The sequence below is a fragment of the Saccostrea cucullata genome, unplaced genomic scaffold (genome assembly GCF_032062105.1).
Source record: "Saccostrea cucullata isolate Sc308-1 unplaced genomic scaffold, CSIRO_AGI_Scuc_v1 ctg10165, whole genome shotgun sequence".
NCBI classification, from domain to species: Eukaryota; Metazoa; Mollusca; class Bivalvia; order Ostreida; family Ostreidae; genus Saccostrea; species Saccostrea cuccullata.
Window position 1 is genome coordinate 8,407 of NW_026931151.1, and position 27,470 is coordinate 35,876.

Below are 27,470 nucleotides of genomic sequence, written 5' to 3' on the forward strand. Positions count from 1 at the left end.
AAGTCGCATTACTTCTGTGCTAGCAGTGGTATAAATTTTAAAAGATAAAATTTGTATGTTTTACAATTTTGTAAAAAGAAACAAAAAATGTTTTTATTCTCATATTAAAATAATTATTAAAATAATTAAATTGATGCAACACAATCAATTCGAAGTCAGATGTTAAATTCGACTTTTAGAGTATACTAAATTTGTTAAAATATAATTGACATGTATAATGTTTTTATGTCCCACCTAATATTCACGTGTTTGTACGTTGTTTCATGCAATATATTTTTCAATGTTGAACAAGTCAAGGGTCCCGGATGACATTTTACCGATACCTTACAGATGTCCAATCTAAACATTACTGTAATATAGAAGTTGTACATGTAAATTAAATAAACAATTGAATTCATATTCAGTGTCAAGGAGAACAAGACAATTTAAGTAAAGATGTACATTAATATACACCCTGTTCACGGTAGCTTGTGACTGTAAGCAAAAGTTTGAATTATTTGTAATAGAAAGATCATGAATATGCATAATGTGCACAATCGGCAATCCTGGGCTTACTCCGCTACACTCCATTCAAACACAAGTATAAGAGCGAGCCATCCAAGGAGCTCCGAGTGATGTGTGTACGCCATAACCCCCCCCCCCCCCCCCCCCAAATAAAACTAATAAAGTCACAAATTTTATAATGATGATTTTAGGATTTTATGAAAAAAAACGTACTAAAAATTAAAAAAAGATCCTATTTAATTTTCATTCTTAAAGTCAGGTTATGACAACCAGGGTAAATCTTAAAATAAAATTGTCAAAATTTCTTTCGTTCCTGATTGAAAAAAAAATCATATGCAGTAAACAGACAGGTAAAGAAAGGAAATTCATTTGTGGGAAATGGCTTTTTAAAGGTTATTTTTCACAGATAAAAAAAGGAAGTCAACAGACAATATTATTAAGAGTTCACAAGAGTAAATATACATGTAAGCAGTGATTAAATACAATCGCAGTGTAAATTGAGATACTGTAAGTCTACGTCAAAACTAAGAAACGGGGTGCACAGCTTCCAAATATCAAGCTATCACGATCCTCTGCAAATGCCATCTATGATTGAGAAAGAATATGGAACTAATGAGGTTTGAAAAAAAAATCTACATGCAACCTGCACTTTACTGATGATGTGTACCTCAGAACAATGATCCTGCACTTCATATCAATGTAATTGATCAAATATGAAAACGATGTTTTTTTTTAGACGGGAAGGGGGGGGGGGGGGTGCTGCTTGTACCAGCGTTTTCAAACTTATGGTCGAACTAAAAAAGAAATTTTTACTAAATTTAATGTGTAAAATCAAAAATGGAGAAGCAAAGCCTAAACGGAAAATAAAATAATTAATTAAAAAAATAATAAGAGAGAATAAAAAAACCCGGTATTTCCATATTGATAAAAAATTTGCGCATTCAAAAAAAAAATATTGGGGGTGTTGGGTGAGGAGGGGGGATCAATATTTATATATGTAGTCCGGAACTATATTGTTTTTACTAGAAAAGAAATTAGGCCTAGTAATCAGAAAATAAAACTAACGTACTGCCTGCATGAGTCAAAGGCTTTTGATTTTAAAATTTTAAATGACCTAATGCTAGTTCGCTCTTCATTTTAGACTATGCAATATTCTGCATGTCACACTTGTGACGTCACACACGTCACTTCCAGTAAACAGCTAATTTCAGTGCGAGTTCACAGGTGTAAACTAAGCTATTTTTAGTAATATCTCTAATCAGCAAGAGAGATAGTAGCTGTGCTGTATTCATTTTACTCGTATTTATAATGACTATCGAACTATGTTAAAATGTTAAACCTACCAAGCCTTTCTTTAAAAATAAGCGTATGCCCTTGCACTATCCTCATTTCCTTCATTCAGCTTAACAACTCTATTTATACATTAGTCACGTGACAAACAGCTGACACATTTACATGCGTTATTATAATTGGTACTGTGTAAGGCCTAAGCTAGTCCTGTCCACTTTGGATAACTATATTACATTTTCTACGGGTATTCAGTAGCTTTGCTAAAAATTTTTTAAAAGAGGTAATGTATATTAAATCAGTGCTAAGGTCACATTTTCCATATCGGTCCTTAACATAGCCGATTGATAGATACGCATTGATTTCAGTGGTGCTATGTAAAGGAAAACATTTGCAAAATTAAATTAAAATAAATGTAAAAATAAATATATTGAATAAAGAATACCTTGGATGCTATCCGTCACATCAAATACATCTGTGTGGATATCGACTCCTCTGGTTGAACTGATTTTTTCCTTTATTTCTTCCAGGTCAATGTCCTTCAGTCTCTCTAACAATGTTGTTTTACCACTACCAGCACACCCTATTATCATCCCAGTGGCATGGTACATGGTTGTCTTCCCTTTCTTTAAATTCTCAATGAAGTTCGTCACTGATTTGTCTCCCCTTAGTATAATCTGCATTGGTATTCCAACTATAATGAGAAAACTAACATTACAAAGCTGTGACGGAGTCAAATGCAAGATTACAAACAACATAAAAACAAATAGCTTTCCTCAGCGGCGGATCCAGAAATTTTGAAAAAGGGAGGCCGGACCAGTTTGAGGTCAGGGTGTCAGTAAGGGGCCCACAGCTACACCAAAAAAAACATTGATTTATCAAATATAGTGTATTTTTTAGACTCAAAAGGTGGGACAAGGCCCCCTGCCCCCCTCTAAATCCGCCAGTGGTCCTATTCTATTAAGATCTTTTATTCTGTAAAGAAATATCACTCGAACAAAATTTCAGTGATTTAATTATCCCTAATCAGTTTGCCTTTTCAAAAGAGAAAAGGCAGATGGGTTTTTTTCTATGTTTTATGATAAGAAAGCCTTCAACTTTATGAAAAATGATTCTAAAAACGTAGATCTGATTGTCCGGAAATTAATTTTATGCCAATACTAGCAAATTAATTAAATTGATGCAAAGCCTGATGATTGCAGCAGTTCATGCAACAACATTTATAAAATCATAAATCAATGAATATCTGATGAGATGTGAAAATCGAATTAAAATCTAACAAGGACACTGTTAAGCGGAGCATCCCCTCGCGGCAGGAACATCACTGGTAATGGCAATATCTCATGAGAGATAAATTCTCTAGAGGGACGTTAAACATGTTGAAGATTCATAGTACAACATATTTTGTTTAATGTTCCTCTCAGAATTTTTTATCGTTTTGCTCATCTGAAGGATTGCCGGTGGAGAGCTACACATTTTTTTTCTATATTAGGAACTGACGGCAGTTGAGTAGTGAGGGAACTTTTTGTGCCAGCATCTATTGGGACACGGGCCCTTGGTTTACACGATCATATTTGAAGGGACAGTCTCTACGTCAAACAGTGGGATTCGAACCCACAATGTTAGGATCAGATCAACTCCTTTTATTTTGACAAAATTACCGGGGAGGGGGGGGGGTTTGGTGGGGAACTTGGAAGAAAAAATGTTTGTCCGATACGTACTGGTATTGGGTGTTATTTTTCGATACGATATTTTTTCTTGAATATCGATACGTACTGCTATATCGATATATTGGTACAGTCCTACTGAATGAGCATATTTCTTAATACTTTTGGATTAAATACTTTAATATTTAGTATATGAAAAGATTTTTCCTATATTTCTATGAAACAAGAGGCCAATGGGCTACATCGCTCACCTGAGCACTGAGGGTGGGAAAAAGTAGGAAATGGCTTTTTATTGTAAAGTTTAAATCCAAAAGTAGTCCCATGACCAATCATGAAATTCTTTAAAAACTTTGGTTGGCCATTTTGCCCCCCCCCCTACCCTTGGGGGTCATGATTTGAACAAATTTTAAACTACACTACCTAAGCATGCTTCCATAAAAATATGATGAATTGTGGTTTTGTCATTCTTGAGAAGAAGATGTTTAAAGAATTTTCCTATATATTTCTATATAAAACTTTGGTCTGCCATTTTGGCCCCACCCTTCCCCCGTGGGTCATGATTTGAACAAATTTGAATCTACACTACCTTACCATGCTTCCATATAAATATGATGAATTATGGCTTTGTCATTCTTGAGAAGAAGATTTTTAAAGAATTTTCCTATATATTTCTGTGTAAAACTTTGGTCGGCCATCTTGGCCCCGCCCTTCCCCCGGGGGTCATGATTTGAACAAATTTGAATCTACACTACCTGACCATGCTTCCATATAAATATGATGAATTATGGCTTTGTCATTCTTGAGAAGAAGATTTTTAAAGAATTTTCCTATATATTTCTATGTAAAACTTTGGTCGGCCATCTTGGCCCCGCCCTTCCCCCGGGGGTCATGATTTGAACAAATTTGAATCTACACTACCTGACCATGCTTCCATATAAATATGATGAATTATGGCTTTGTATTCTTGAGAAGAAGATTTTTAAAGAATTTTCCTATATATTTCCATGTACAACTTGGGTCGACCATTTTGGCCCCGCCCTTCCCCAGGGGGTCATGATTTGAACAAATTTAAATCTACACTACCTGAGGATGTTTTCCCATAAGTTTCATCTTTCCTGGCATAGTGGTTCTTGAGAAGAAGATTTTTAAAATATGCCCCCTATTTTGATTAATACCCAATTATCTCCCCGTGAATGAGGGCGTGAATCCCCTTCACCCAAGGATACTTTGTGGCAAGTTTGGTTGAATTTGGTCCAGCGGTTCTTGACAAGAAGTTGAAAATGTGAAAAGTTTACAGACAGATGGACAAACAGACGGACGCCGGACAAAATGTGATCAGAAAAGCTCACTTGAGCTTTCAGCAAAGGTGAGCTAAAAATGGATTCCCTTCTGTGACCCCAGTCTACCCGCAGGGGTCATGACTTTAACAATTTAGAATTTACACTACCCTGGGATGCTTCCATATAAGTTTCAGCTCCAATGTACACAATGGCAATGAGGAAAAGATTTTTCCTATATATTCCTATGTAAAACTTGGTTTCCCTTTTGTGGTCCTGTGCTACTTCCTAGTGGCCCTGATTTTAACAATTTAAAAGAACTGCAAATGATAGCATTGTTCTCCCACCTACCTTCAAGTCAATTTTCAAAAGTTAACATATTCGATGAATTTTTAATATCTTTTATAGATAATTATATGGATTTTCATAAAACATTACATATTTGGGAAAACAAAGAGAGATAACTCTAAAATTTTGGTAAAACTTGTGTTTTTCACTATAGAAATCAATGGAAAACGGAAAATATTTTTAAAACATCTTCCCCCCCGTGTCACAAAAATTCCTGTTTACAGTTTACAGGTAATATGGAATGGTATTCACAAACTCATACCAAAGCTTTTTGTGTGACATGGGGGGGGTAACATATGTTTATTGACAAAAAACGATAAAAATGCTTTTTTTTCACTAATTTCAAAGCGATATACAACTGAAATAAGAAATAAGGAACATTTAATCATATCCAAGACTATTCCAAAATACGGTAATGCTTGAAACTCCGATTTCAATGGAAAATATCGTCTACTCCCTTTTTTCAAGAGCTTGAATTATGGATAATTTACTGTTATGCGCTGGAATTAGGACGATTTATCAATTACCATTGAACTGTTCTTTGTATTAAACAAAGATTTTATGACCAAATAGCTATTCATATTGAATTAATTGGTTCCAAAATGTAGGCGGGAATCGAGAGTTAGCGTGCGTGTTTCTTTACACTACCCAGGATGCTTCCACATAAGTTTCAGCTTTCCTGGCATGGCCCAGTGGCTCTTCGAAATCAGAAGATTTTTTAATAACTCGACACTATTTTTGACTAATCTCCCCTTGTAAGGGAACTTGGCCCTTCATTTTAACACTTGAAACTCCCCTTCACCCACGGATGCTTTTGTACCAAGTTTGGTTGGAAATTGGCCCATTGGTTCTTGAAAAGAAGTCAAATATGTGTAAAGTCAGACGGACAGACAGACAGACGAAGAAAAAAATGTGATCATCGGCTCAGGTAAGCTAAAAAGATCTGTAAAGTTAAGTTACAGATGAAATTAAGGACAAACAATTCTATCCATCATCCTTGCAGACATTTCTTTTTAAATTTTATCTCAGTAACTAGGTCAGGTGAGCCAAAATTACTTACAGTTTCTAAATACGACTTCATGGAATGACTGGTCCTCCATTGTTGGGTGTGTGAAAATATCTTCTCCAAGTTTTTGCAGAAACTCCCCATATTTTTCTGGCAATAACCAACAGCAAACCTCGTCTTCTCTTCTCCGATAATTCCATGATCTACAGTACTCAGCTACGTTTTCTTTCTCTGCCCAAGTCAAGAAAAGTTCAGTAAAGCCAGAACTCCTTGAGAATTTCAGGAAACTGACACTTTTGAATACCTCATTGGAAAAACTGATCTCTGATTTATCAAGTTTCAGGATTGGTTTGTATTTTTCTAAATCTGCAAGATCAAATGGCTTTTTGATTTTCTTTGAGTGAAAACATTTGGCAACTGCATTATATATGGTCATCCAGTTTCCTTCTTTCATGTTTATTTTGTAGGAATTGGAAAGAAGAAGGCACATCAATAGTGTATCTCCATCTACAAAATAAGCAAGAAACATAATTATAAAGATAATTGATTGATTTTATGCTTTTTATGTCCCATTTGATAATTTTTCACTCATGTAGAGACATCACTAGAACCAGTGAAGGACTTTAAATTTTTACCTTTACTTGACACTCAGAGCCATTGAGCAGTGAGAGTTCTTTATCGTGCAAATGCTTGATGTGACAAGGGACCTCGATTTTTGAGGTATCATCCGATAAGACTAGTTAGAACAAGAGGCCCAAGGGCCTTGAATCGCTCTTTTGATAAATTATACAATCTATCCTAAAACCCAAGATGCATCAACTGACAAAGTTTGATGATTCTTAGCCAGTAAGGGCTGAAGATATTTAAATGTAACTATAAAATACTACAAGTAGGTCATGGTGACCTACATTTTGATTGAAATTTTCTGAGGACACAAGATGCATTAATTGACAAAGATTGATGATTCTAAGCCAATAAGTACTTGAGATATTCAAAAGTGGGTCACAGTGACCTACTTATTGGTCAACATTCTTTGAAAACGCAAGGTGCATAAACTGCCAAAGTTTGACAATTCTAAGCCAATAAGTACCCTAGAATACTTAAATATAGCCATAAATGCCACAAGTAGGTCACTGTGACCTATATTTTGATCATCATTCTCCGAGAACCTAAGATGCATCAAATAACAAAGTTTGATGATTTTAAACCAATAGGTACTTGAAAAAACCTAAATATAACAATACTAGAAATATGTCCATAGGACATGAATGCCCCGCCGAGGATATATCAGTAAAGCAACATGAAAATTTGTATGTGTTTAAAATTTGACCAGAATATCCAGAATAGTGATGCAGCTGAATTGCTTGTTTGGAAAATATAGGTCAGATCCAGCATCCGAAGCAAGTCTGGTAGTGTTTATCCCTAGATGCATCATCCATGCAAGTTTGGTTCAGGTAGGGCTTATAGATACTTGGGAATGAAAATATAGGTCAGATCCAGCATCCGAAGCAAGTCAGTTAGTGTCCATCCCTAGATGCATCATCCATGCAAGTTTGGTTCAGGTATGACTTATAGTTACTTTGGAATGAAAATATAGGTCAGATCCAGCATCCGAAGCAAGTTTGGTGGTGTCCATCCCTAGATGCATCATCCATGCAAGTTTGGTTCAGGTAGGACTTATAGTTACTTGGGAATGAAAATATAGGTCAGATTCAGCATCCGAAGCAAGTTTTGTGGTGTCCATCCCTAGATGCATCATCCATGCAAGTTTGGTTCAGGTAGGACTTATAGTTACTTGGGCATAAAAATAAAGGTCAGATACAGCATCTGAAGCAAGTCTGGTAGTGTCCATCCCTAGATGCATCATCCATGCAAGTTTGGTTCAGGTAAGGCTTATAGTTACTTGGAAATGAAAATATAGGTCAGATCCTGCATCCGAAGCAAATCTGGTAGTTTCCATCCAAAGATGCATCATCCATATAAGTTTGGTTCAGGTAGGCTTATAGTTACTAAGGAATGAAAATATAGGTCAGATTCAGCATCCGAAGCAAGTTTGGTGGTGTCCATCCCTAGATGCATCATCCATGCAATTTTGGTTTAGGTAGGACTTATAGTTACTTGGGAATGAAAATATAGGTCAGACCCAGCATCCGATGCAGGTCTGGTAGTGTCCATCCCTAGATGCATCATCCATGTAAGTTTGGTTCAGGTAGGGCTTATAGTTACTTGGGAATGAAAATATAGGTCAGATCCAGCATCTGAAGCAAGTCTGGTAGTGTCCATCCCTAGATGCATCATCCATGCAAGTTTGGTTCAGGTAGGGCTTATAGTTACTTGGAAATGAAAATATAGGTCAGATCCAGCATCCGAAGCAAGTCTGGTAGTGTCCATCCAAAGATGCATCATCCATGTAAGTTTGGTTCAGGTAGGGCTTATAGTTACTTGGGAATGAAAATATAGGTCAGATCCAGCATCCGAAGCAAGTCTGGTAGTGTCCATCCAAAGATGCATCATCCATGTAAGTTTGGTTCAGGTAGGGCTTATAGTTACTTGGGAATGAAAATATAGGTCAGATCCAGCATCCGAAGCAAGTCTGGTAGTGTCCATCCCTAGATGCATCATCCATGCAAGTTTGGTCCAAGTAGGGCTTATAGTTCCTTAGGAATGGACCTGCTCTAAAAACTTTAACCTGGTCACTCATCTGGAAAATGGAGATCAGATCCAGTATCCGAAGCAAGTCTGGTAGTATCCATCCCTAGATGCATCATCCATGCAAGTTTGGTCCAAGTAGGGCTTATAGTTCCTTAGGAATGGACCTGTTCCTAAAACTTTTACCTGGTCACTCGTCTTGAAAATGTCAGTCAGATCCAGCATCCGAAGCAAGTCTGGTAGTGTTCATCCCTAGATGAACCATAGCTCTCATCAATATCTATCAGCATATGAAGTTTGATGAAAATATCTTGGATAGTTTCTTTGAAACTTAGCTTTGAACAGAGCTAAACGCAAAGTGTGACGGAAGGACGGAAGGACGGAAGACGGACATGACAAACACTATATGCCCCGGCCATATTCATGGCGGGGCATAAAAATGGCAAAAGTAGGTCACTGTGACCTACTTTTTGATCGACATTCTCTGAAAACCCAAGATGCATCTACTGACAAAGTTTGATGATTCTAAGCCAATCAGTACCTGAGATATTCAAAAGTGGGTCACCGTGACCTATTATTTGGTCAACATGCTTCGAAAACCTCAGCGTTTCCGAAAACTATCGCTCCAACTTGCAAAACCGATAGAAAATTGAAATGTCCGATGAAAATGGCTATAGAACCGGTCCGTGTGACTGATTGTGGCGAGGGCTTGTCCTGGTTATTTATTGCACTCTGATCTACTGCAAAGTCTTCATAAATGAAAAATTGCGATGCAGCATGCCCCTATTCTTCGTAAATATCCATAATATAATCCATTTTGCATTTCTACTTGACTTATTTACTTCCAAAAACGATCATTATTTTCCTAATCCGAATTTCCTCCATTCCTCTGTTAATGGTAAACACATGCAGTAAATAGGTCACGAGGTGCAATGTCCACTGAGCAAACATAAAGATAATTCAAATTTATTTCTATTTTGAATTTCTATCATAACTGCTTTTTAAATATGATTTAATTTTACAAGTGAGTATTTAATCTTAATTTTAAAAGGAATACAAGTAACCATAAGACATTTTCTTTTTCAATTTTTTTTTTCATAATTACTTGTTTCTTTTCCCCATGATACATGCCAACTTTTGAAAATTCCCATGGATGATTTAGCGCATGACGACAATTTTCAAAGCTTTAAATTCGCGACATTTTGTCGTGAAATTCAATGATAATGAAATCATCTTTTTTTTAAATTTATAATATTTGATATCACTTATTAATACAACTTAAGAATTAATTTAGCACAAAAAAATAATTTAAAAAAGTTTTAAAAAATGTTTTGGTTTTTTTCCAAAAATGAAATATTTTTGCTAAAATAGGTGCCTCTCTCATTAAAAACATGTTTTTTTTTCTACCAGGACACATAATTTAGTGAAAAATTGAAAATTGTACAACTTTTAAATCATTTTTTTCAAAGGCTAAAAAATATATGAGGTTTTGATACTGTAAAGTCCTGTTTCTGGAAACATTTTTGAGATTTTTTTATTTATATTTCAATTAATTAGAAATTCTAATAAGGTATTAAATTTACAGAAATTTATACCACCTTTCCAAAGAAGATTTTTTTTTACAGTCATGAAATTTGTCAGGCTTGATGGTGCCATGTGGGTATTTCCTTAAGTCATGTACATACCTATAAACTATTACTTTTGGGAGAAGGAAGGGAAAAGAAATTCTAATTGACATACACTTGATTGTTTCATCTTTCATCTTAATTTCATAATATTTTAATTGGCAAACTTTACAATATTTTTCATTATAGGTAGATAAAATCAGCAGCTATGCTTTGTTGTAGTTTTCTACTTTCGTTTTCAAAAAACGATCTCTTTTGATTCCGATTTTAAAGTTTGATTAGTATTTCATTGTCTTTAATCTACGTTTTTAATAAAATGACTAACAATTAACACGTTAATCTATGTGTTTCACCTTGCATACCCCTTAAAACTGACAAGATAATCCCCTAAATGCCCGAAGCTATAAGCTACCTGTACCTGGACAACTGCGTGCGTTCAAGCGTGAAGTGATTTCCTGTGGCTAATTATCATGTGTTTAAAATCTGTGTGCATTGAATAAACAAGTTTGACATTGTTATCCCGATTGTCAAAATTCAGCGGTAGGGATCTTTTATAATCGGAAATTTTGGTGATTTCTTCAAATCGGGAAATTAGGGCAATTTTTCTCTCCCGATCGGGAAAGCGTGATGAAAGGGTAAAATCGGGAGGATCCCGCCTAAATCGGGAAAGTTGGCATGTTAATCCCTGTTGAGGTTCTGTTAGGCTTAATATTTTGGACTGACGCCGTAGCAGAATCCATGGACGACCATTAATAATTCACGTCTGGAAATTAAGTCCCAACTTCGGTCGACTATAGCAAGAATCATTCACCTAGACCACACTGTCGAGAGCTCTTATAGTCTGTTTTAACCCTATGTGAAGTTCAATAGCCACAGTAAACTTGTTTCAGAAACATATAGGGAAAAAACAGACTATAGGAAGTCTTTTATTCGAGGAGGAAGACAATTTCATCACAGGAGCAATATTTCGAACGCAGATTTCAGTGAATATTTTTATGTTGGGATTTACATGCCTAAACGGTAAGCTATGCAGACATAATAGTGACAGATAGTCGAATATACAAATAAATTACTTAATTGAAGCAAACGGCAGTGTGGTCTAGCTTAAAAAATTCTTGATATAGTCGACCAAAGTTGAGACTTAATTTCCAGACGTGAATTATTAATGGTCGTCCAGGGATTCTGCGAGGGTGTCAGTCCTAATATCTAGCCTAGCAGAATCTCAACAGGGATTAGTCAGTATGTATGCCCATCATTTACTTGGGGCTAGTGACTTTATTGCTGCCACAAGCCTGTGTGGTCTTTTGCCATGCTTGATTTAATTCTAAGACTAGCTGCATAACCCTGGTATCAAGTGTTAATTGGTGAGCCCTGATAAAAAATAATACATACTGTATACAGGGTTATTTTCGCCCGTGTTATTTTCACCCTATTGAATTTGTAAATAATTTTGCCCCGTTTTAAATTTGCCCAGTCATAGTTCTGTTTAAGAAAATTATACTGTGTAATTTGAATTCACCCCCTTTTTAAATTCGCCCAATGAAGGAGAGGGCAAAAGGGGTGAAAATAAAACGGGAGCGAAAATTTCCCTGTATACAGTATTCAATGCCATTTAAAATATAGGCTACACTGTATAATCTAAAATTTATTCGGACCAATAGAATATGCTTCGGACTGGTAGAACGCATTAAGTCATCAGTCCGAATGACTGAAAGAAATATCTGGTTTTCGGAAACTCTGAAACCTAAAATGCACCAAATGACAAAATTTGATGATTCTAAACCAATTAGTACCTGAGATACATAAAACTAGCCATAAAATGTCAAAAGTAGGTCACTAAGACCTACTTTTTGGTCGACATGCTCCAAAAACCCAAGATGCAGCTAATGACCAGGTTTGAGGATTCTAAGCCAATAAGTACCTGAGATACTAAAATATAGCCATAAAATGTCAAAAGTAGGTCACCGTGACCTACTTTTTGTTCGTTAATGTCAGAAAACCCAAGATGCATCAACTGACAAATTTTATTGATTCTAAGCCAATAAGTACCCGAGATACTTAAATCTAGCCATAAAATGTCGAAAGTAGGTCACAGTGACCTACTTTTTGGTCGACATTTTCTGAAGACCAAAGATGCATCAACTGACAAAATTTGATGATCATAGGTCTAATAGTATTCAAAATATGCCTTTTAAACGATTTGAAAACAAATGCCTGCAAAGTTCAAAAAGTAGGTCACAGTGACCTACTTTTTATAAATATAACTTACAAGATTTGGTGATTCTAAACCTCTCGGTGTCTGAAATAATGGGATTAAATGTTTTAGAAAAGATTAGCCATAGAATTCAAAAAGTAGGTCATGATGACCTACTCTTAAGTTGATGTTGTTTGTGGACCCAAGATGCACAAACTGACAAAGTTTTATGATTATAATAGGCCTTAAAGTGTCCAAAATATGCCTCCAAATCAATTTGAAAACAAAACCCCTTAAAACTTTAAAAATAGGTCACCGTGGCCTACTTTTGCATTAACATGATGTCAAGTCCTGATATGCATCAACTTACAAGATTTGATGATCCTAGTCTTTATAGTAAGCAAAATATCAACGTTTTTAATAAGAGTAAATTTTGGTCAACTTTGAAGTGACCTTGAGACCACGCCCTTTACCCAGGGTCATGCCTGGAACAATTCTTAATCTTCAACATATCTTGACCCTTGTATGCAAGTTTGGTGAAAATCCACAGTTAGAATACCACCCATATACTCCAAGTGTAGCAAAAAAATTGCAGAATCGCTCCAAAATGACTTTGAAGGATACATACGGATTTGCACTGAAAATAACTTATAAATTAATCAAAACAAACCTTTTTGCGTAAGTATTTAAACCAAAAGTTTAGTCTAAATAAAGACGAAAATTTAACTAATTTTCTCAACGTTTTTTCTCGCTTCAAATTTACATGCCATGTTTACGTTCGGAACTCTCTTGATTGTTCATAGTAAATGCACTAGTACGAGTTATCGCCCGTGTTTAATTTGCTACATTGTGAATACACGGAACGCATTCTATCGTTAAACCAGATCCTTAGGACATGTATCATTTTAACGATAGAACATTCTATCTACAAACTGAGCTACCATGAACGGTATATATACAAATAAACAAACTTGGAAAAAAACCTTGAATGTATTTACATCATCAGTTGTTAAAAGTTTAAACAAAATGAAGTAAGCTTTCAATTCATTTCAGCATTGAATGCACATACAATGTAGTTAAATGTCCATGCTGTAGTATATCTTGGATAATACATGTATTTTTTCCTTCAATGACTTTCAACTCAATACTGTACAGATAATTGAACTCCCTATATTCATTCAAATACACCTGAAAAGGGGATTGTCAAACCTAAATGAGGTTTGTCTGCTAAGTGTTGCTACGATGATGAATTTTTAATTGGTAAGACTGTCGATTTTAGACTATTGATCTTAACAATCGATTATAATCGGTATATTAAATCACATATCTTTTTATTGTTTTCTCACTTTATTACAAGAAAATGCTTTAGCAGTCAATTTTTATCCTTCATATATCATCGAAATGAAATTTCGTAAACTATGTAGAGGGGAAAGTGCCGATTTTTGGACCTAAATTGGGAAAGAAAAATAACTGCACTGTGTCAAGTGATCAATTCCCACCATTAGACGGTGATCATTTTTTGGAGCATAAGTAAAAGGACATAGGAGTACTCTGTAAGCCTCTATAAACATTTCCATTACATGTAAAATTGTATTCGATTATAAGTTAAAAGGCCTTCATTATCATAAATGTAAACAAGAGGCCCATGGGCCACATCGCTCACCTAACAACTGTGGCAAGGAAAATGTAGAAAATCAAAAAGTTTAAATCCAAAAGTAGTCCCATGACCAATCATGGCTTTGCTATTCTTGAGAGTAGATTTTTAAAGAATTTTCCTGTATATTTCTAAGTAAAATTTTTGTCGGCCATTGTGGCCCCGCCCTACCCCCGGGAGTCATGGTTTGAACAAACTTAAATCGACACTTTTTACCTGAGGATATTTCCCCATAAGTTTCAACTTTCCTTGCACAGTGGTTCTTGAGAAGAAGATTTTTAACAAACTCTGAATTTACACTAATTGAGGATACTTCCATATAAATATGATCAATTATTGCTTCGCTATTCTTAAGAAGAAGATTTTTTTTTAAAAATCCTATATATTTCTATGTTAAAATTTGGTCGGCCATTATGGCCCCGCCCTAACCCCGGGGGTCATGATTTGAATAAACTTGAATCTACACTACCTGAGGATGCTTCCATATAAATGATTAATTATAGCTTTGTTATTCTTAAGAAGATTTTTTTAAAAGAATTTTCCTATATTTTTCTATGTAAAACTCTGGTTGGCAATTGTGGCCCCGCCCTAACCCCCGGGATCATGATTTGAACAAATTTAAATTTACACTACCTGAGGATATTTCAACAAAAGTTTCATCTTTCCTGGCACAGTGGTTCTTGAGAAGATTTTTTAAACAAGAAGCCCCAGGGCCACATCGCTCACCAGAGTAACTTGGGTGAAGTAGTTCTTTAGCAGATTCCTCTTGTGCTATACCTATCGTCCCCCTACCCCCTCCCCTTTCATTATTTTAATACTTTAGAATCTACACTACCCAAGGAGGCTTCCTTGCCCAGTGGTTCTTGAGAAGAAAATTTTGAAAGATTCGTTCTATACATTTCTATGTATTCCCTATTGTGGCCCGCCCTACCCCTGGGGTTCATGATTTTTAAAATTTGATATCTACACTTCCCAAGGAGGCTTTCACATAAGTTTCAGTTTTCCTGGCCCAGTTGATCTTGAGAAGAAGATTTTTGTTCTATATACTTCTATGTAAAACTTGGATTCCCTATTGTGGCCCCGCCCTACCCCCCGGGGTCATGATTTTTAAAATTTAATATCTACACTTAACATGGATGCTTCCACATAAGTTTCAGCTTTTCTGGCCCTGTGGTTCTTGAGGAGAAGATTTTTAAAGATTTGTTCTATACATTTCTATGTAAAACTTGGATTCTCTATTGTGCCCCCCCCCCCCCCCACCTCTGGGGTTTATGATTTTAACAATTTGATATCTACACTTCCCAAGGAGGCTTCCACATAAGTTTCAGTTTTCCTGGCATAGTGGTTCTTGAGAAGAAGATTTTTGTTTTATATATTTCTATGCAAAACTTAATTCCCCTATTGTGGCCCCGCCCTACCCCCGGAGGTAATGATTTTTACAATTTGATATCTACACCACCCAAAGATGCTTAACATCAGTTTCAGCTTTCCTGGTCCAGTGGTTCTTGAGAAGAAGATTATTAAAGATGTCTTCTTTACATTTCTATGTAAAATTTGGATTCCATATTGTGGCCCTGCCCTACCCCTGGGGGTCATGATTTTTACAATTTAATATATACACTACCCAAGGATGCTTCAACATAAGTTTCAGCTTTCCTGGTCCAGTGGTTCTTGAGAAGAAGATTTTTAAAGATTTGTTCTATATATTTCTATGTAAAACTTGGATTCCCTATTGTGGCCCCGCCCTACCCCAGGGGGTCATGATTTTAACAATTTTATATCTACAATACCCAAGGATTGCTTCTACATAAGTTTCAACTTTCCTGGCCCAGTGGTTCTTGAGAAGAAGATTTTTTAATGACCCCAGTCTATTTTTGTCTTTTCTTGATTGCCTCCCCTTGGAAGGGGACTTGGCCTCTCATTTTAACAATTGAAACTCCTCTTCACCCAAGGATACTTTGTATTAAGTTTGGTTAAATTTGGTCTACTGGTTCTTGAGAAGAAGTCGAAAATGTGAAAATTTTACAGACGGACGGATAGATGGACAGACAGACGGACGACAGACAAAATGTGATCAGAAAAGTTCACTTGAGCCTTCAGCTCAGGTGAGCTAAAAATACCATCAAATTTTCATTAATTCCCAGTTATCTCCCCTTGAATGAGGGCGTGGCCCTTCATTTGAACAAACAAATCCCTTCACCCAAGGATACTTTGTGGCAAATTTGGTCGAAATTGGCCCATTGGTTCTTGAGAAGAAGTCGAAAATGTGAAAAGCTTACAGACAGACAGAAAGACAGACAGCTAGACGGACATACGGACGGGTAGACAGACGGACGCCGGACAAAATGTGATCAGAAAAGCTCACTTGAGCCTTCAGCTCAGGTGAGCTAAAAAAGGTCATTTACATAACTTAAGGGGGGTGATTTCTGACCTTGAACTTGTTAAAGTGGCCATGGGTCAAGGTCAAAACATACGATCATTGTGCCTAGTAAACATTTCTAGTGTTTCACCATAATATTTGGTCTGAACATAAATTTTAAAATATATTCAAACTCATACCCCCTATCCTGTGAATGCTGTCAAACAATTCTTTTATCTTTCTAAGTTGATGTCTGCTGTGATCCTCAGAGCTGGTACACTCCACACACAAGGGAACACCACACGGGGTACAGAACTGGTCCAGGGGAATTCTGGGATGTTTTCTACATTTGATGTTCTCCAGGGGGACTCCTGTTGGAAGTAAAAAGTTTTATGATTTAAAGAATTAATCAATGCTGATAAATCACCACAGAGAAAAGGCATTTTGTTACTTTTTTTAATTACAAAGTCCCAATATTCATGATATTGGAATAGTAAAAATGTTTTATTGAGTCCAGAAAATATTTCAGAAATAAATCTAGATATTATATGTATTTACATTCATTAAAAAAACTATATGTTATTATATTCCAAAATATACAGATTAAGAACATTTGTCAATTGTTGTGATAAAACATCATTGATCTATGATCTAAAATTATTATGTATAGGAATTTATTGTTTGCAATATATTGGCCTATAAGCATGATAAGAATACATGAAAACAATATAAAGATATCATCAATTATCAAATGTCATTGATAACTGCTATCAATATTTGAGAGGGGCGGGCGAAGATGGGAATCTAAAGATTAATTTTATCTGGACTTATCAAATCATTTGCTCATGAATAGTTTAGATGCAGTCTAAATGGTTTAAGTGTTCAAAAGTTTAAGTTCTGTCATATCTGACATCACAATAATGAAAAAAATTACTGACATAATTTGAACTAGAACAGTCATATCATATATAACCCCCCGAACCACTATACCCCCCCCCCCCCACCCTACCTCCAGTCCGTTATGTCCCAACACTTAATTGTGAGTGCATTTGTAATTATAAACCACAGAAATCAATCCTACATGTTTCTGCACGTGACCTTCAATGCTTATAACTGTGTACAAATGATACAGTAGCACTTTTGATGCATTATCAACTAAGGGCTTCCAAAATACATGTCATTGGAATACACAGGGTTACAAATTAACAGAATGAATGAAATGATGAATATACAAGTATTTCCTCCTTCGCCATCTCTTGTACTTACATTTGATACAGGCAGTTAATAATAAAATGATATTTCTAGTTCCATGAACAAACTATTCTGAAACAAGGCAGGAGGCAAATTTTTTTTTCCCAAGAATTATTTTTACACCTTTATAATGAAAAGGGGGGTAACTTGATTTTCTTCTTCACCTTCAAATACAAAATTGGGTTATCTCCCCTTTCATTAGCAAGTTTCTAAAATTGATCAATGCAGATGCACTCAGGCGTATTCTGTGGTGTCTAAAAAATATTTTTTGTTAATAAAGTTGAAATGAATCTTTAACTTTATTATGGATTTTAAGCTTTAATATTGTTTGGTTATTTCCATATTTCATCTAGAACTTGCTAACTACACAAAACGTCACTCCAGTACACAGTGTAGATTTAACGAACACCTGCTACAGAAATACACAACAATTGAACATTCTTAGAGACAGCTGTATTAATATCACTGGTGTCTATATCTACATGTAACTGTCAACATTAACACAAAATCTCATCTGTTTTGAATGTAGAATTTACTTAAACTGAATACATTATAAAAGAATATTGTATAAATAATTATAAAATATTTTAAAATTTAATCACTAACTACTTCTCAAAAAATTATCATACTACACTAATTGTATTTATCGAACAAAAGAACACAAGATTTCAAAAGTTGGTAATTATTCACCATTGACAGTATATCTGATGTATATTGTACAAAACTCTATGAACCAAACACCAATGAGCAGTAATCTGTGATTGAAGAACTACACACAACACATGGACCAGCGATTTTTTTCCACCAATTGGGAATGGGTCCGATACCGGTTCAATTGGGAAAAATAACATCGAAGAAAAACAGGCGAATTTTCTCTCATTTATGCAAATGCAATGTATATTGCGTTTATTCTAAATTAATTACCTATTACTTCTTGTTTTAAAGAATAAGCAACAAGTACTTATTGTTTTTTATATCAACGTCCCATGCTTTGATTTATCATGCTTTCAATTTGTCAAAATGTATGACACTACGTTGTCTAAACCCCTGCTCCTGCCAAATTACGACTTTCTCTACTTTCGATTTAAGCGGAAGTGATCAATTAGTCAACTTGTACAATGTTTCATTTAACAAGAAATACGATGTTGTCGTAGTCTGTTGCATCACAGTTGAATTGGGAATTTTTAGTCACAGAATTGGGAAAAATTAACGTTTTTTGGCATTGGGAACGGTGCCGTTTATCGGTACTAGTTATATAAGGAAAAAAAACGCTGTGGACACTATACAATTAATGATGAACAGGATGTAAATCTATCACTTCTTTTTAATCTTTTTATCATGTTTGTATTCATAAACTTTATCTTTACCATCTCATGTTTGTTGTTTAACATATTGATTAATCATTTGTGATTAAACTTAAACACTCGTCTGGTAAAAAAACACTTGAATATATACATGTACATGTACTCGTACAGTAACTAGTTATTCTTAAATAACCCCCCTAACATAATGGGGTTTTAATTAGTATAAGTATTATAATTATAAAATACAATCAAACAATCTACAATATTACTTACCAGTCAGAGAGTCTGTATCTACCACTCTGTATAGGTTGACTCTGTTGTCCCAGTATGACCCTACCCACAGTGTGTGAGTGTCCTCATCATAACTCAGGCCCTGTGGTCTGTCTATCCCGTGTTGTCGTGTCTGTATCTCTGTCAGATAGTGACCGTCACTATCTAACATCTGTACTGACTCTGTGATATAATCACACACCAGGATGTGTGACAGCGCGTCAGTACAGATTCCCCATGGATGTAGTCCTGATCCTGGTGGAGGACCTCTGTAGGAGAATCGGTAATTACCGTCACGATCTGTCACCACTACAGCACCACGGTCCACGTCAGACACAATAACATCTCCATTGCGGTTCTCTGTGATGTAGATAGGTCTATTATACAGTCCCTGACCTGTGATGTTGTCGTGCTGTATGGTCTGGATGTTTTCTCCTGTGGAGTTATACCGCACTACCTTGCCTGTCACTGTATCACGTCTATACATCCCGACCAGCAGGTCTCCAGTGGAGGGGGAGCTGTAGACACTCTGTGGTTCCCATGGTGATGTGTTGTACTTTATTATTGTAGTCTTTTCTTTATTCTCTGTAGACAGTTTATTGATGTTATAACTACTGTCTATATAAATTAGATCACCGTTAGAATTCACACTGTGTCCTCCCAGATCACTACGTATATCTGTCACATGATCTAGTTCTTCTCCTTTTGTGTTTGTCAGTATAAGATTGCCTATATTATCACTGATCCAGAGCCGGTCTGATGTAACACGGGAAATGTGACTACACCCTCTAACACCAGACACGGTGACAGATTTCTGGTACACTAATCTATACATTATTTACAGCAGACATCTATTTCTTTATCCTGAGGTTTTATAACAGAATCCCGTGTGGATTTCCTCAGTCAGGGAGATCTCTCTGTAAATTACAACAGTGTACTAAAATTATCTACATCAGTTACACATCTCTCTTTATACTGTAAGCATTTATCAATGTCTTAGGTTTAATAACATGAATATTGAATTAAGATCCAGATAAAAATAAATACCTTTACACTGGGTACTGAATCCTTTACAAATCTCTCTCTTTTGCAGGGTCCAACTGTTCACCATTAGTCCAATCTAAATAATCAATATTGATAAATTGAAACATTCTTGAAAACTGATTAAGGTTTTGACTTCTTAGAAAAGTATAATATGAACTCATTTGAAATATTACATGTCAACTTTTCCAGTAGGATTCAACAACTTCACAGCACACTCAAACATTATAATTTATATTTTCTTTCTACAGTGTGTTGTGACATGGTTATAAATAGTAACAGAGAATTGTATACCATTACCACACTGATTTCTTGTATCTGGAAAAAACTGTATAGTCTCCATTCATCTTGTTACTGCATTCTAGGTAAAGAAAATAAAGAATATATTATTATTCACCATTATTACAAAACATACATCTCTCCAGTTTATTTATTTAAATAAGAGAAAATTGTGTCTTCATTTTGAAATTACAAAATTCGAATGAGAGCTTTTATAAGGATTGATTGTTTGGTTTTAGTAATATTTATTTAAAACATGTAAAAATTGCATACTGCATATGTACATCTATAAATATACTGCATGTACATACAGTGCTGTACATGTATATGTAGAACATGTGTAGTATTCTGTATGAGTGTTATAGTTTTTCCCCCACATATACATGGGCATAGGAAGCAAATTGAAAGTGAAGGGGGGGGGGGGGGGGGGCGTAACCCAACAAAAAAGGTAAATCCCAACTCTCAATGCCTATAAAATGTCTAATTTTGCAAAAAACATAGGAAGAGGGGGGACTCCCCACCCCCCTCCGATTCCGACGCCTATGCATATTATATATTGTTAGTATCTCCAATCATTCATAAACATTTTACAGCGATTAAAAATTTGACTTCAGTCTAAATCTGTCTCATGAATCTGGAACCAGAACCCCTTACCCAGGGACAAGGAAATTCACAATTTTGGAAGAGCCATATTTTTTTTAATCATTTAAGTATTTTTAAGGGATGGCAATCAAATGCAGAATTCCTAATCGATTAATCTTTTGAAAAATGCTGATTTTCAACCCTATGTGCAGCGATTTCATTTTTTAAAGTAAATTTAAAGAAAATTTTGTTCAATTTTATTTTTTCCGACAAACCAATTACAAATTTTATAACTTATTTCCATTATTCAGACCAAATAATTGGTTAACCTGTTTCAAATTGCCATCGCTAGTATGTATGTAGTAATTAGTTTGTTTGATACCCAGGGGCAGAGAAAAAAGATTTTCAAAGAAGTTATGCATTTTCACTATATACAACTGTAATAAATATAACAAACCCCTAACACCAGAATTCCTCATTCTGGGACCATGAAATTCAAAATTTTATACATGTTATAAGAGACACCTTTCATCATTGTAAATACATGTATGTACGTAGTTTGTTTAACACCCAGGGACAGAGAAAACAGATTTTGAAAGAATTAATCCATTTTCATTAGATAATCAAAAGAGCCCTGCCCTAACACCAGAACCCCTGACCCAGGGGCCATGAGTTTCAAAATTTTGGTAGACTGAATTTTTATTACAATCATGCAAAAAGTTTGACTGCTTGAGGGCTATGATTAAAGGAGAAGATTTTTCTAGATTGAATTAATATTAGTAGTTTTGGCCCCACCCCTCAGGTTCCGGGGGGCGGGGGCATGAAATTCACAACTTTTGTTACCCTTCACTCATAAATTATGCTATATGCAAAATTTGGCTGAAATTGGTTCAATGATTCCAGAGAAGCTAAAAATGTTCATAAGATCATAAGATTACACTCAACAAACGACATACGACAATGGACAAAAACAGATAGCAATAGGTCACCTGAGTTACTCGTGTGAGGAGGGGGGCATAAAACTTAGATGAGCTCACTTTTGATCTCAGTCTCACTTTTCAACTAAATATTCTTTTAGTAAGAGTGAGATTCACTGAGATCAAAAGAGAAGTTGTCTAAGTTTTATGACCCCCATGGTCTGGTGATAAGACAAGAGGCCCATGGGCCACATCGCTCACCTGAGAAGCTTTGACCATGTTATTCTTAACCCGAATTCCCCCTTAGTTCTTGATAAGAAGATTTTGAAAGATTTTTCTTATATATTTCTATGTAAAACTTTGATTCTCTACTGTGGCCCGCCCAACCCCCGGGGGGTCATGATTTGAACAATTTAGAATTTATACTACCCCTGGATGCGTCCACATAAGTTTCAGCTTTTCTTGCCCAGTCAGTGGTTCTTGAGAAGAAGATTTTGAAAGATTTTTCCTAGATATTTCTGTGTAAGACATTGATTCCTATTGTGGCCCTGCCCAACCTCCAGGGGTCATCATTTGAACAATTTCAAATCTACACTTCACCAGGATGCTTCCACATAAGTTTCAGCTTTTCTGGCCCTGTAGTTCTTTAGAAGGAAATTTTGAGAAAGATTTTTTCTATATATTTCTATGTAAAACTTTGATTCTCTATTGTGACCCGCCCAAACCCTGGGGGTCATGATTTAAAAAATTTAGAGTCTACACTACCCCAGGATGCTTCCCCATAAGTTTCAGCTTTTCTGGACCTGTGGTTCTTGACAAAAAGATTTTGAAAGATTTTTCCTATACATTTCTATGTAAACTTTGATTCCCAATTGTGGCCCCGCCCAAACCCCGGGGGTCATGATTTGAACAATTTACAATCTATACTACTCCAGGATGCTTCCAAATAAGTTTCAACTTTTCTGGCCCAGTGGTTCATGAGAAGATTTTTAATGACCCGAGCCTATCTTTGTCTCTTTTTGATTATCTCCCCTTGGCCCAGCGGTTCTTGAGAAGTTGAAAATGTAAAAGTTTACAGACGGACAGTAGACGGACGGATGGATAACAGACAAAATATGATTAGAACTCACAGAGTTTTAAGCTCAGGTGAGATGAAATGTGTCAAGTTTACAGAAAGGCATACAGAGAGCATACAGACTATTATCAGAAAAGTTCATGCTCAGGTGAGCTACAATATGTAAAATTATAGACAGACAGAATACAAAATGTGATCAGAAAATCTCACTTAAAATCAGGTTAGCTAAAAATGTTATGAGCAGAAAAGTTCAATATTTTGTAGTTGCATATTGAGTTCATTTTACTCCTGATATTGAGATAATTTTTTTTCTTTTTTTCCCCTCATACTTCACATTCATGAAAAATATAAAAAAAAAAGTTCTTCCCACTTGTGAAATATATCTATCTTTTACATTCAACTAAAAACTTTTAATATTTTTTTAGTTAAAAGAGATATAAAAACCTGTATGAAGATGATGCTTAACTTTCCCTGACAATGGTTGGATAGTACACACTGGGGAATCTGTCAAAATAAATTTAGACTATTTAATACATACAACCTATGTATATATAAATAATGAGTCCCTTAGCTTGTAAAACACCAGAAGTGTTTAAGTTCAAATTATGCTTTCTAAAGATATGTTTATACATACATGTATACAAAACTTGAAGTATATATGTATATGAATACAAGTACAATGTAAATTAATGTTTACAATTGACAAGGGTCAATAAATATACATGTACCCTTGTGAGAGATTTAAAAAGAAACCTGTAAGGAGATGATTCTTTCCTCTTCTAGACAATTGGATAGTAGGATTCTGGGAAATCTGTCAAAATAAATTGAGAAAATTAACCTATATATAAATAATGAAGCCTTGAGCTTGTGAAACACTACAAGGCCAAAAGAAAAAATAGTCTTGTTTCCTGCTACCCAACCTACCCATTTTTTTTTTAACTTTTGGGGAAAAAATTGAAATTGCAGGAATTCTATGTTAAAGTGAAAAAAAAAATAAATTTGAATTGTATTTCAGGACATATATGTTTAAAATATGGACTTTCAGTAAATTTCGTCTTCAGTTGCAACGATTTTTTTCCACGCATTGGGAAAGGGTCCGGTACTGGTTCAATTGGGAAAAATAGCATAGAAGAAAAACAGAATTTTCTCTCATTTATGCAAATGCAACGTATTTTGCGTTTATTCCAATTTAATTACCTATTACTCTTTGTTTGTAAGAATAAGCAACAAGTACTTATTGATTTTTATTTCAACGTCCCATGTTTTCACATTTTCATGCTTTCAATTTATCAAAATGTATGACACTACGCTGTCTAAACCACAGGTCCCGCCAAATTACGACTTTCTCTACTTTTGATTTAAGCGGTAGTGAAACAATTAGTCAACTTGTACAATGTTTCATTTAACAAGAAATACCCTATCGTCGTAGTCTTTTGCATTACAGTTGAATTGGGAATTTTTAGTCATAGAATTGGGAAAAAAATAACGTTTTTTGGCATTGGTGCCGTTTATCGGTACCAGTTATATAAGGAAAAAAACGCTGAGTTGTGCATCTCGACTTAATTGGAACTGCTACAGTGCTACCCAACCTACCCAATATTTTTGCACCACTACCTAAGTTTTTTTTTAGCTTTTGGGGAAAAAAATTGAAATTGCAGGAATTCTATGTTAAAGTGAAAAAAAATGTATATATTCGAAATTGTATTTCATGCCATACCGTATATCCATTTTTTTCGCGATGATCTATTTTTCGCATTTTTGTGACCATTTTTAATTCGCAAAAAATAAAAAGCGCAGAAATTATATCCATTTCATTAAATTTCATTTCATTAAATTCCTTCTGAGTTGTGCATCAAAAGATTTAATTGGAATATCATTTTAAAAGATAATATTGACCTAGCTATGACATGTTTATTTTGATTTTCAGAAAGCGAAAGTAACCTCGGCGTTTCACATTCGAATACGGAATTAGAACATGTTTTTTATCAAATTTATAATTAGCAGTTGTTTCAAATAATGGAAAAACCCCGAGGTAACCGAATGTTTTTTCACTTTCTGTCCATATCAACTGTCCTACAATCTCTCACCAGAGGGCGTTTTACGCGTCCGCTCCAACACCTCTGTTATCATCTAAATTACAAGAATCTTGTAAAACGAAAATAAATTATAAATTGCTACCAACTTGGTAATTTTTAAAAATGAAATTAGAAATATCAATCTGTAGTACTTCTTTTGTTCTTTCAAAATTTGGATATATATTAAAATAGCTTCAATATATACGGCACTATTTTCTTAAGAATTTTTACACATATTTTCATTTTGAAACCTCTGACACAAAGTCAGGAAATATTTACTACCAAAGAGCTTAAAACACGTAACATCATTGAAAAATCACACAAAACAATCAAGGTTTACACAATTTTTGTCGACAAATAATTATATGACAATCCGCGCTACTTTTTAGATGACAACAGAGGTGTAAGCGGAGCGCGCCCTCTAGTGAAAGATTGAACTGTCCTAACGAGCTAGTTTGGATTATTTTAGTCTGAAATGTGTTTTGAAAAGGTTCCAAGGGGGAAATTTCAGCATAAGGTCTTAGAAGAATCATTTCTTGACAGATCCGTGGCGGTGAGTCAGTAAAATACGGCAAAATATAACGAAAACAGAGGTTGAAGCGAGGAAGGGGTCCAAAATGGCGTCCTCCCTTGTGTAGTTTTATTATTACGGTATATGATTTTTTAATGAATAATTATTACACGCCGGGAGCAAGTCCCTGTGGCAAGAGCAATTTATAGCCATAATGTACTTCCTTGTTGACAACTTACAATATATACTCTAGCGTAAACACTGGGTTATGTCTAGGAGATATGACTTTGATTACCAATTATTTCACACTTGTTCCTCCCAAGAATACTGCTTTCAACTGTGACTTTACAAGCTTATAATAATATTAATATAGGCCTAGGCCATACTCTTTTCGACGCCTGCGTCATTTTGGTCTTGACCTTTGGAAATGTCGTATGACAGTATTTTTGTATTTCGATCCCGATATATATTTTTTACCGGTACCTCGAATTACCGAAATGCCCCTGGAAATTTTTTACTTAGCGCTGGTAATGCATATGAATGTTTAAAAGAATGGTATGAAAAAATAATTAACCCCAAACTTAATTTGACTGTAATGTATATGTAGTAGATGTATATTTTATTAAATAATATAATAAATGATAATGAACATGATGAAATAAAATAAATAATAATTATATATATATGATATACAGATATATATTAAGAATAATCTTCTTCAGTAAATAACTGCAGTCTGAACCTTTTTAAGCTTGCCATCAACTGATAAATGATTTAGCTTTCAATCTATTGACTCTGGCCACAGGTGCTCGTGGACAGGATTATCAATACCCCCCCCCCTCCTTTCAATATAAAAAATTCTGATTATTTTTTTATTCTTCATTTCTAATCTCTGACAAATTTATTTAATCTATATGTTTCTATTCTATTTGAAAAGCACAGAAATAAATCAATCATATGCAATTTCTATTCACAGTCGTTTCACGCATATATATAAGAATTGTCTTAATATTAACATTGCAATTAAGTGACTGAGGTTTAAAATACACTTTAAACTCTATGTATACGTGAAACGACTGTGAATAGAAATTTGCATATGATTGATATATTTCTGTGATTTTCAAATAGAAACATATACAATGTAGATTAAATTGTCAGAGATTAGAAATGAAGAAAAAAAATCGGATTTTTGTTATGATTGAAATGGGGAGGGTGGGGGTAGGGATAATCCTGTCCACGAGCACCTGTGACCCTGGCTTCATTTTAAAGTCTCTCTATACAAATGTTTTTTTTTTTATCTATACCTATAAGCAGAAGGTTTACAATCCAAGCGTAACATCCGACAGATATAATTTCATAATTTGTATCTTATCCTAAATCCACAGAAAACAAATATTCTGTTCTGACCATAGGAACATTCATGCAGATCAATTAATTTAGAAGGAGCAGGCAGTCAATGGAACTAAGATCATTCAGCTTGCTGCTGGTGATGTTGTCCGTCCCAAGAAAAGAAAATAGGCCTTAATTGACAATTAGACCGCCCAAGTTTTACATTGAAATATTATGTATATAGGAAAATTAAAAAAAAATCTTCA

The 27,470-nt window shown here is 35.0% G+C and overlaps 1 protein-coding gene across 6 annotated transcripts; it reads right to left on the bottom strand.

Moving 5' to 3' along the window:
- Nucleotides 1-2,059: 2,059 nt before the first annotated feature.
- LOC134231598 (uncharacterized) lies at nt 2,060-26,317 on the bottom strand. 6 transcript variants are annotated; one of them, XM_062713579.1, is made up of 9 exons: nt 26,115-26,317; nt 24,043-24,100; nt 23,734-23,793; nt 20,737-20,797; nt 20,443-20,515; nt 19,399-20,312; nt 16,771-16,941; nt 6,144-6,596; nt 2,060-2,485 (listed from the first exon to the last, which is right to left on the bottom strand). In XM_062713579.1, exons 6-9 carry the CDS (start codon nt 20,228-20,230, stop codon nt 2,196-2,198), a joined length of 1,746 nt encoding a protein of 581 aa, XP_062569563.1. In that variant the 5' UTR covers nt 20,231-20,312; nt 20,443-20,515; nt 20,737-20,797; nt 23,734-23,793; nt 24,043-24,100; nt 26,115-26,317; the 3' UTR covers nt 2,060-2,195. The 6 variants fall into 6 exon arrangements, with proteins under 6 accessions (XP_062569563.1, XP_062569565.1, XP_062569568.1 ...); XM_062713581.1 differs by having other exon boundaries at nt 20,731-20,797; XM_062713584.1 differs by having other exon boundaries at nt 24,018-24,100.
- Nucleotides 26,318-27,470: the final 1,153 nt, after the last annotated feature.

Excerpts from the sequence above, each read along its gene's own strand:
- LOC134231598 (XM_062713580.1), bottom strand. The coding sequence starts at position 20,230 with ATGTATAGATTAGTGTACCAGAAATCTGTCACCGTGTCTGGTGTTAGA. Across the intron at positions 16,942-19,398 it reads AGATACAGACTCTCTGACTG|GAGTCCCCCTGGAGAACATC; the intron begins GTAAGTAATATT and ends TACTTCCAACAG. Across the intron at positions 2,486-6,143 it reads TGAAGTCGTATTTAGAAACT|TTGGAATACCAATGCAGATT; the intron begins GTAAGTAATTTT and ends TTCTCATTATAG.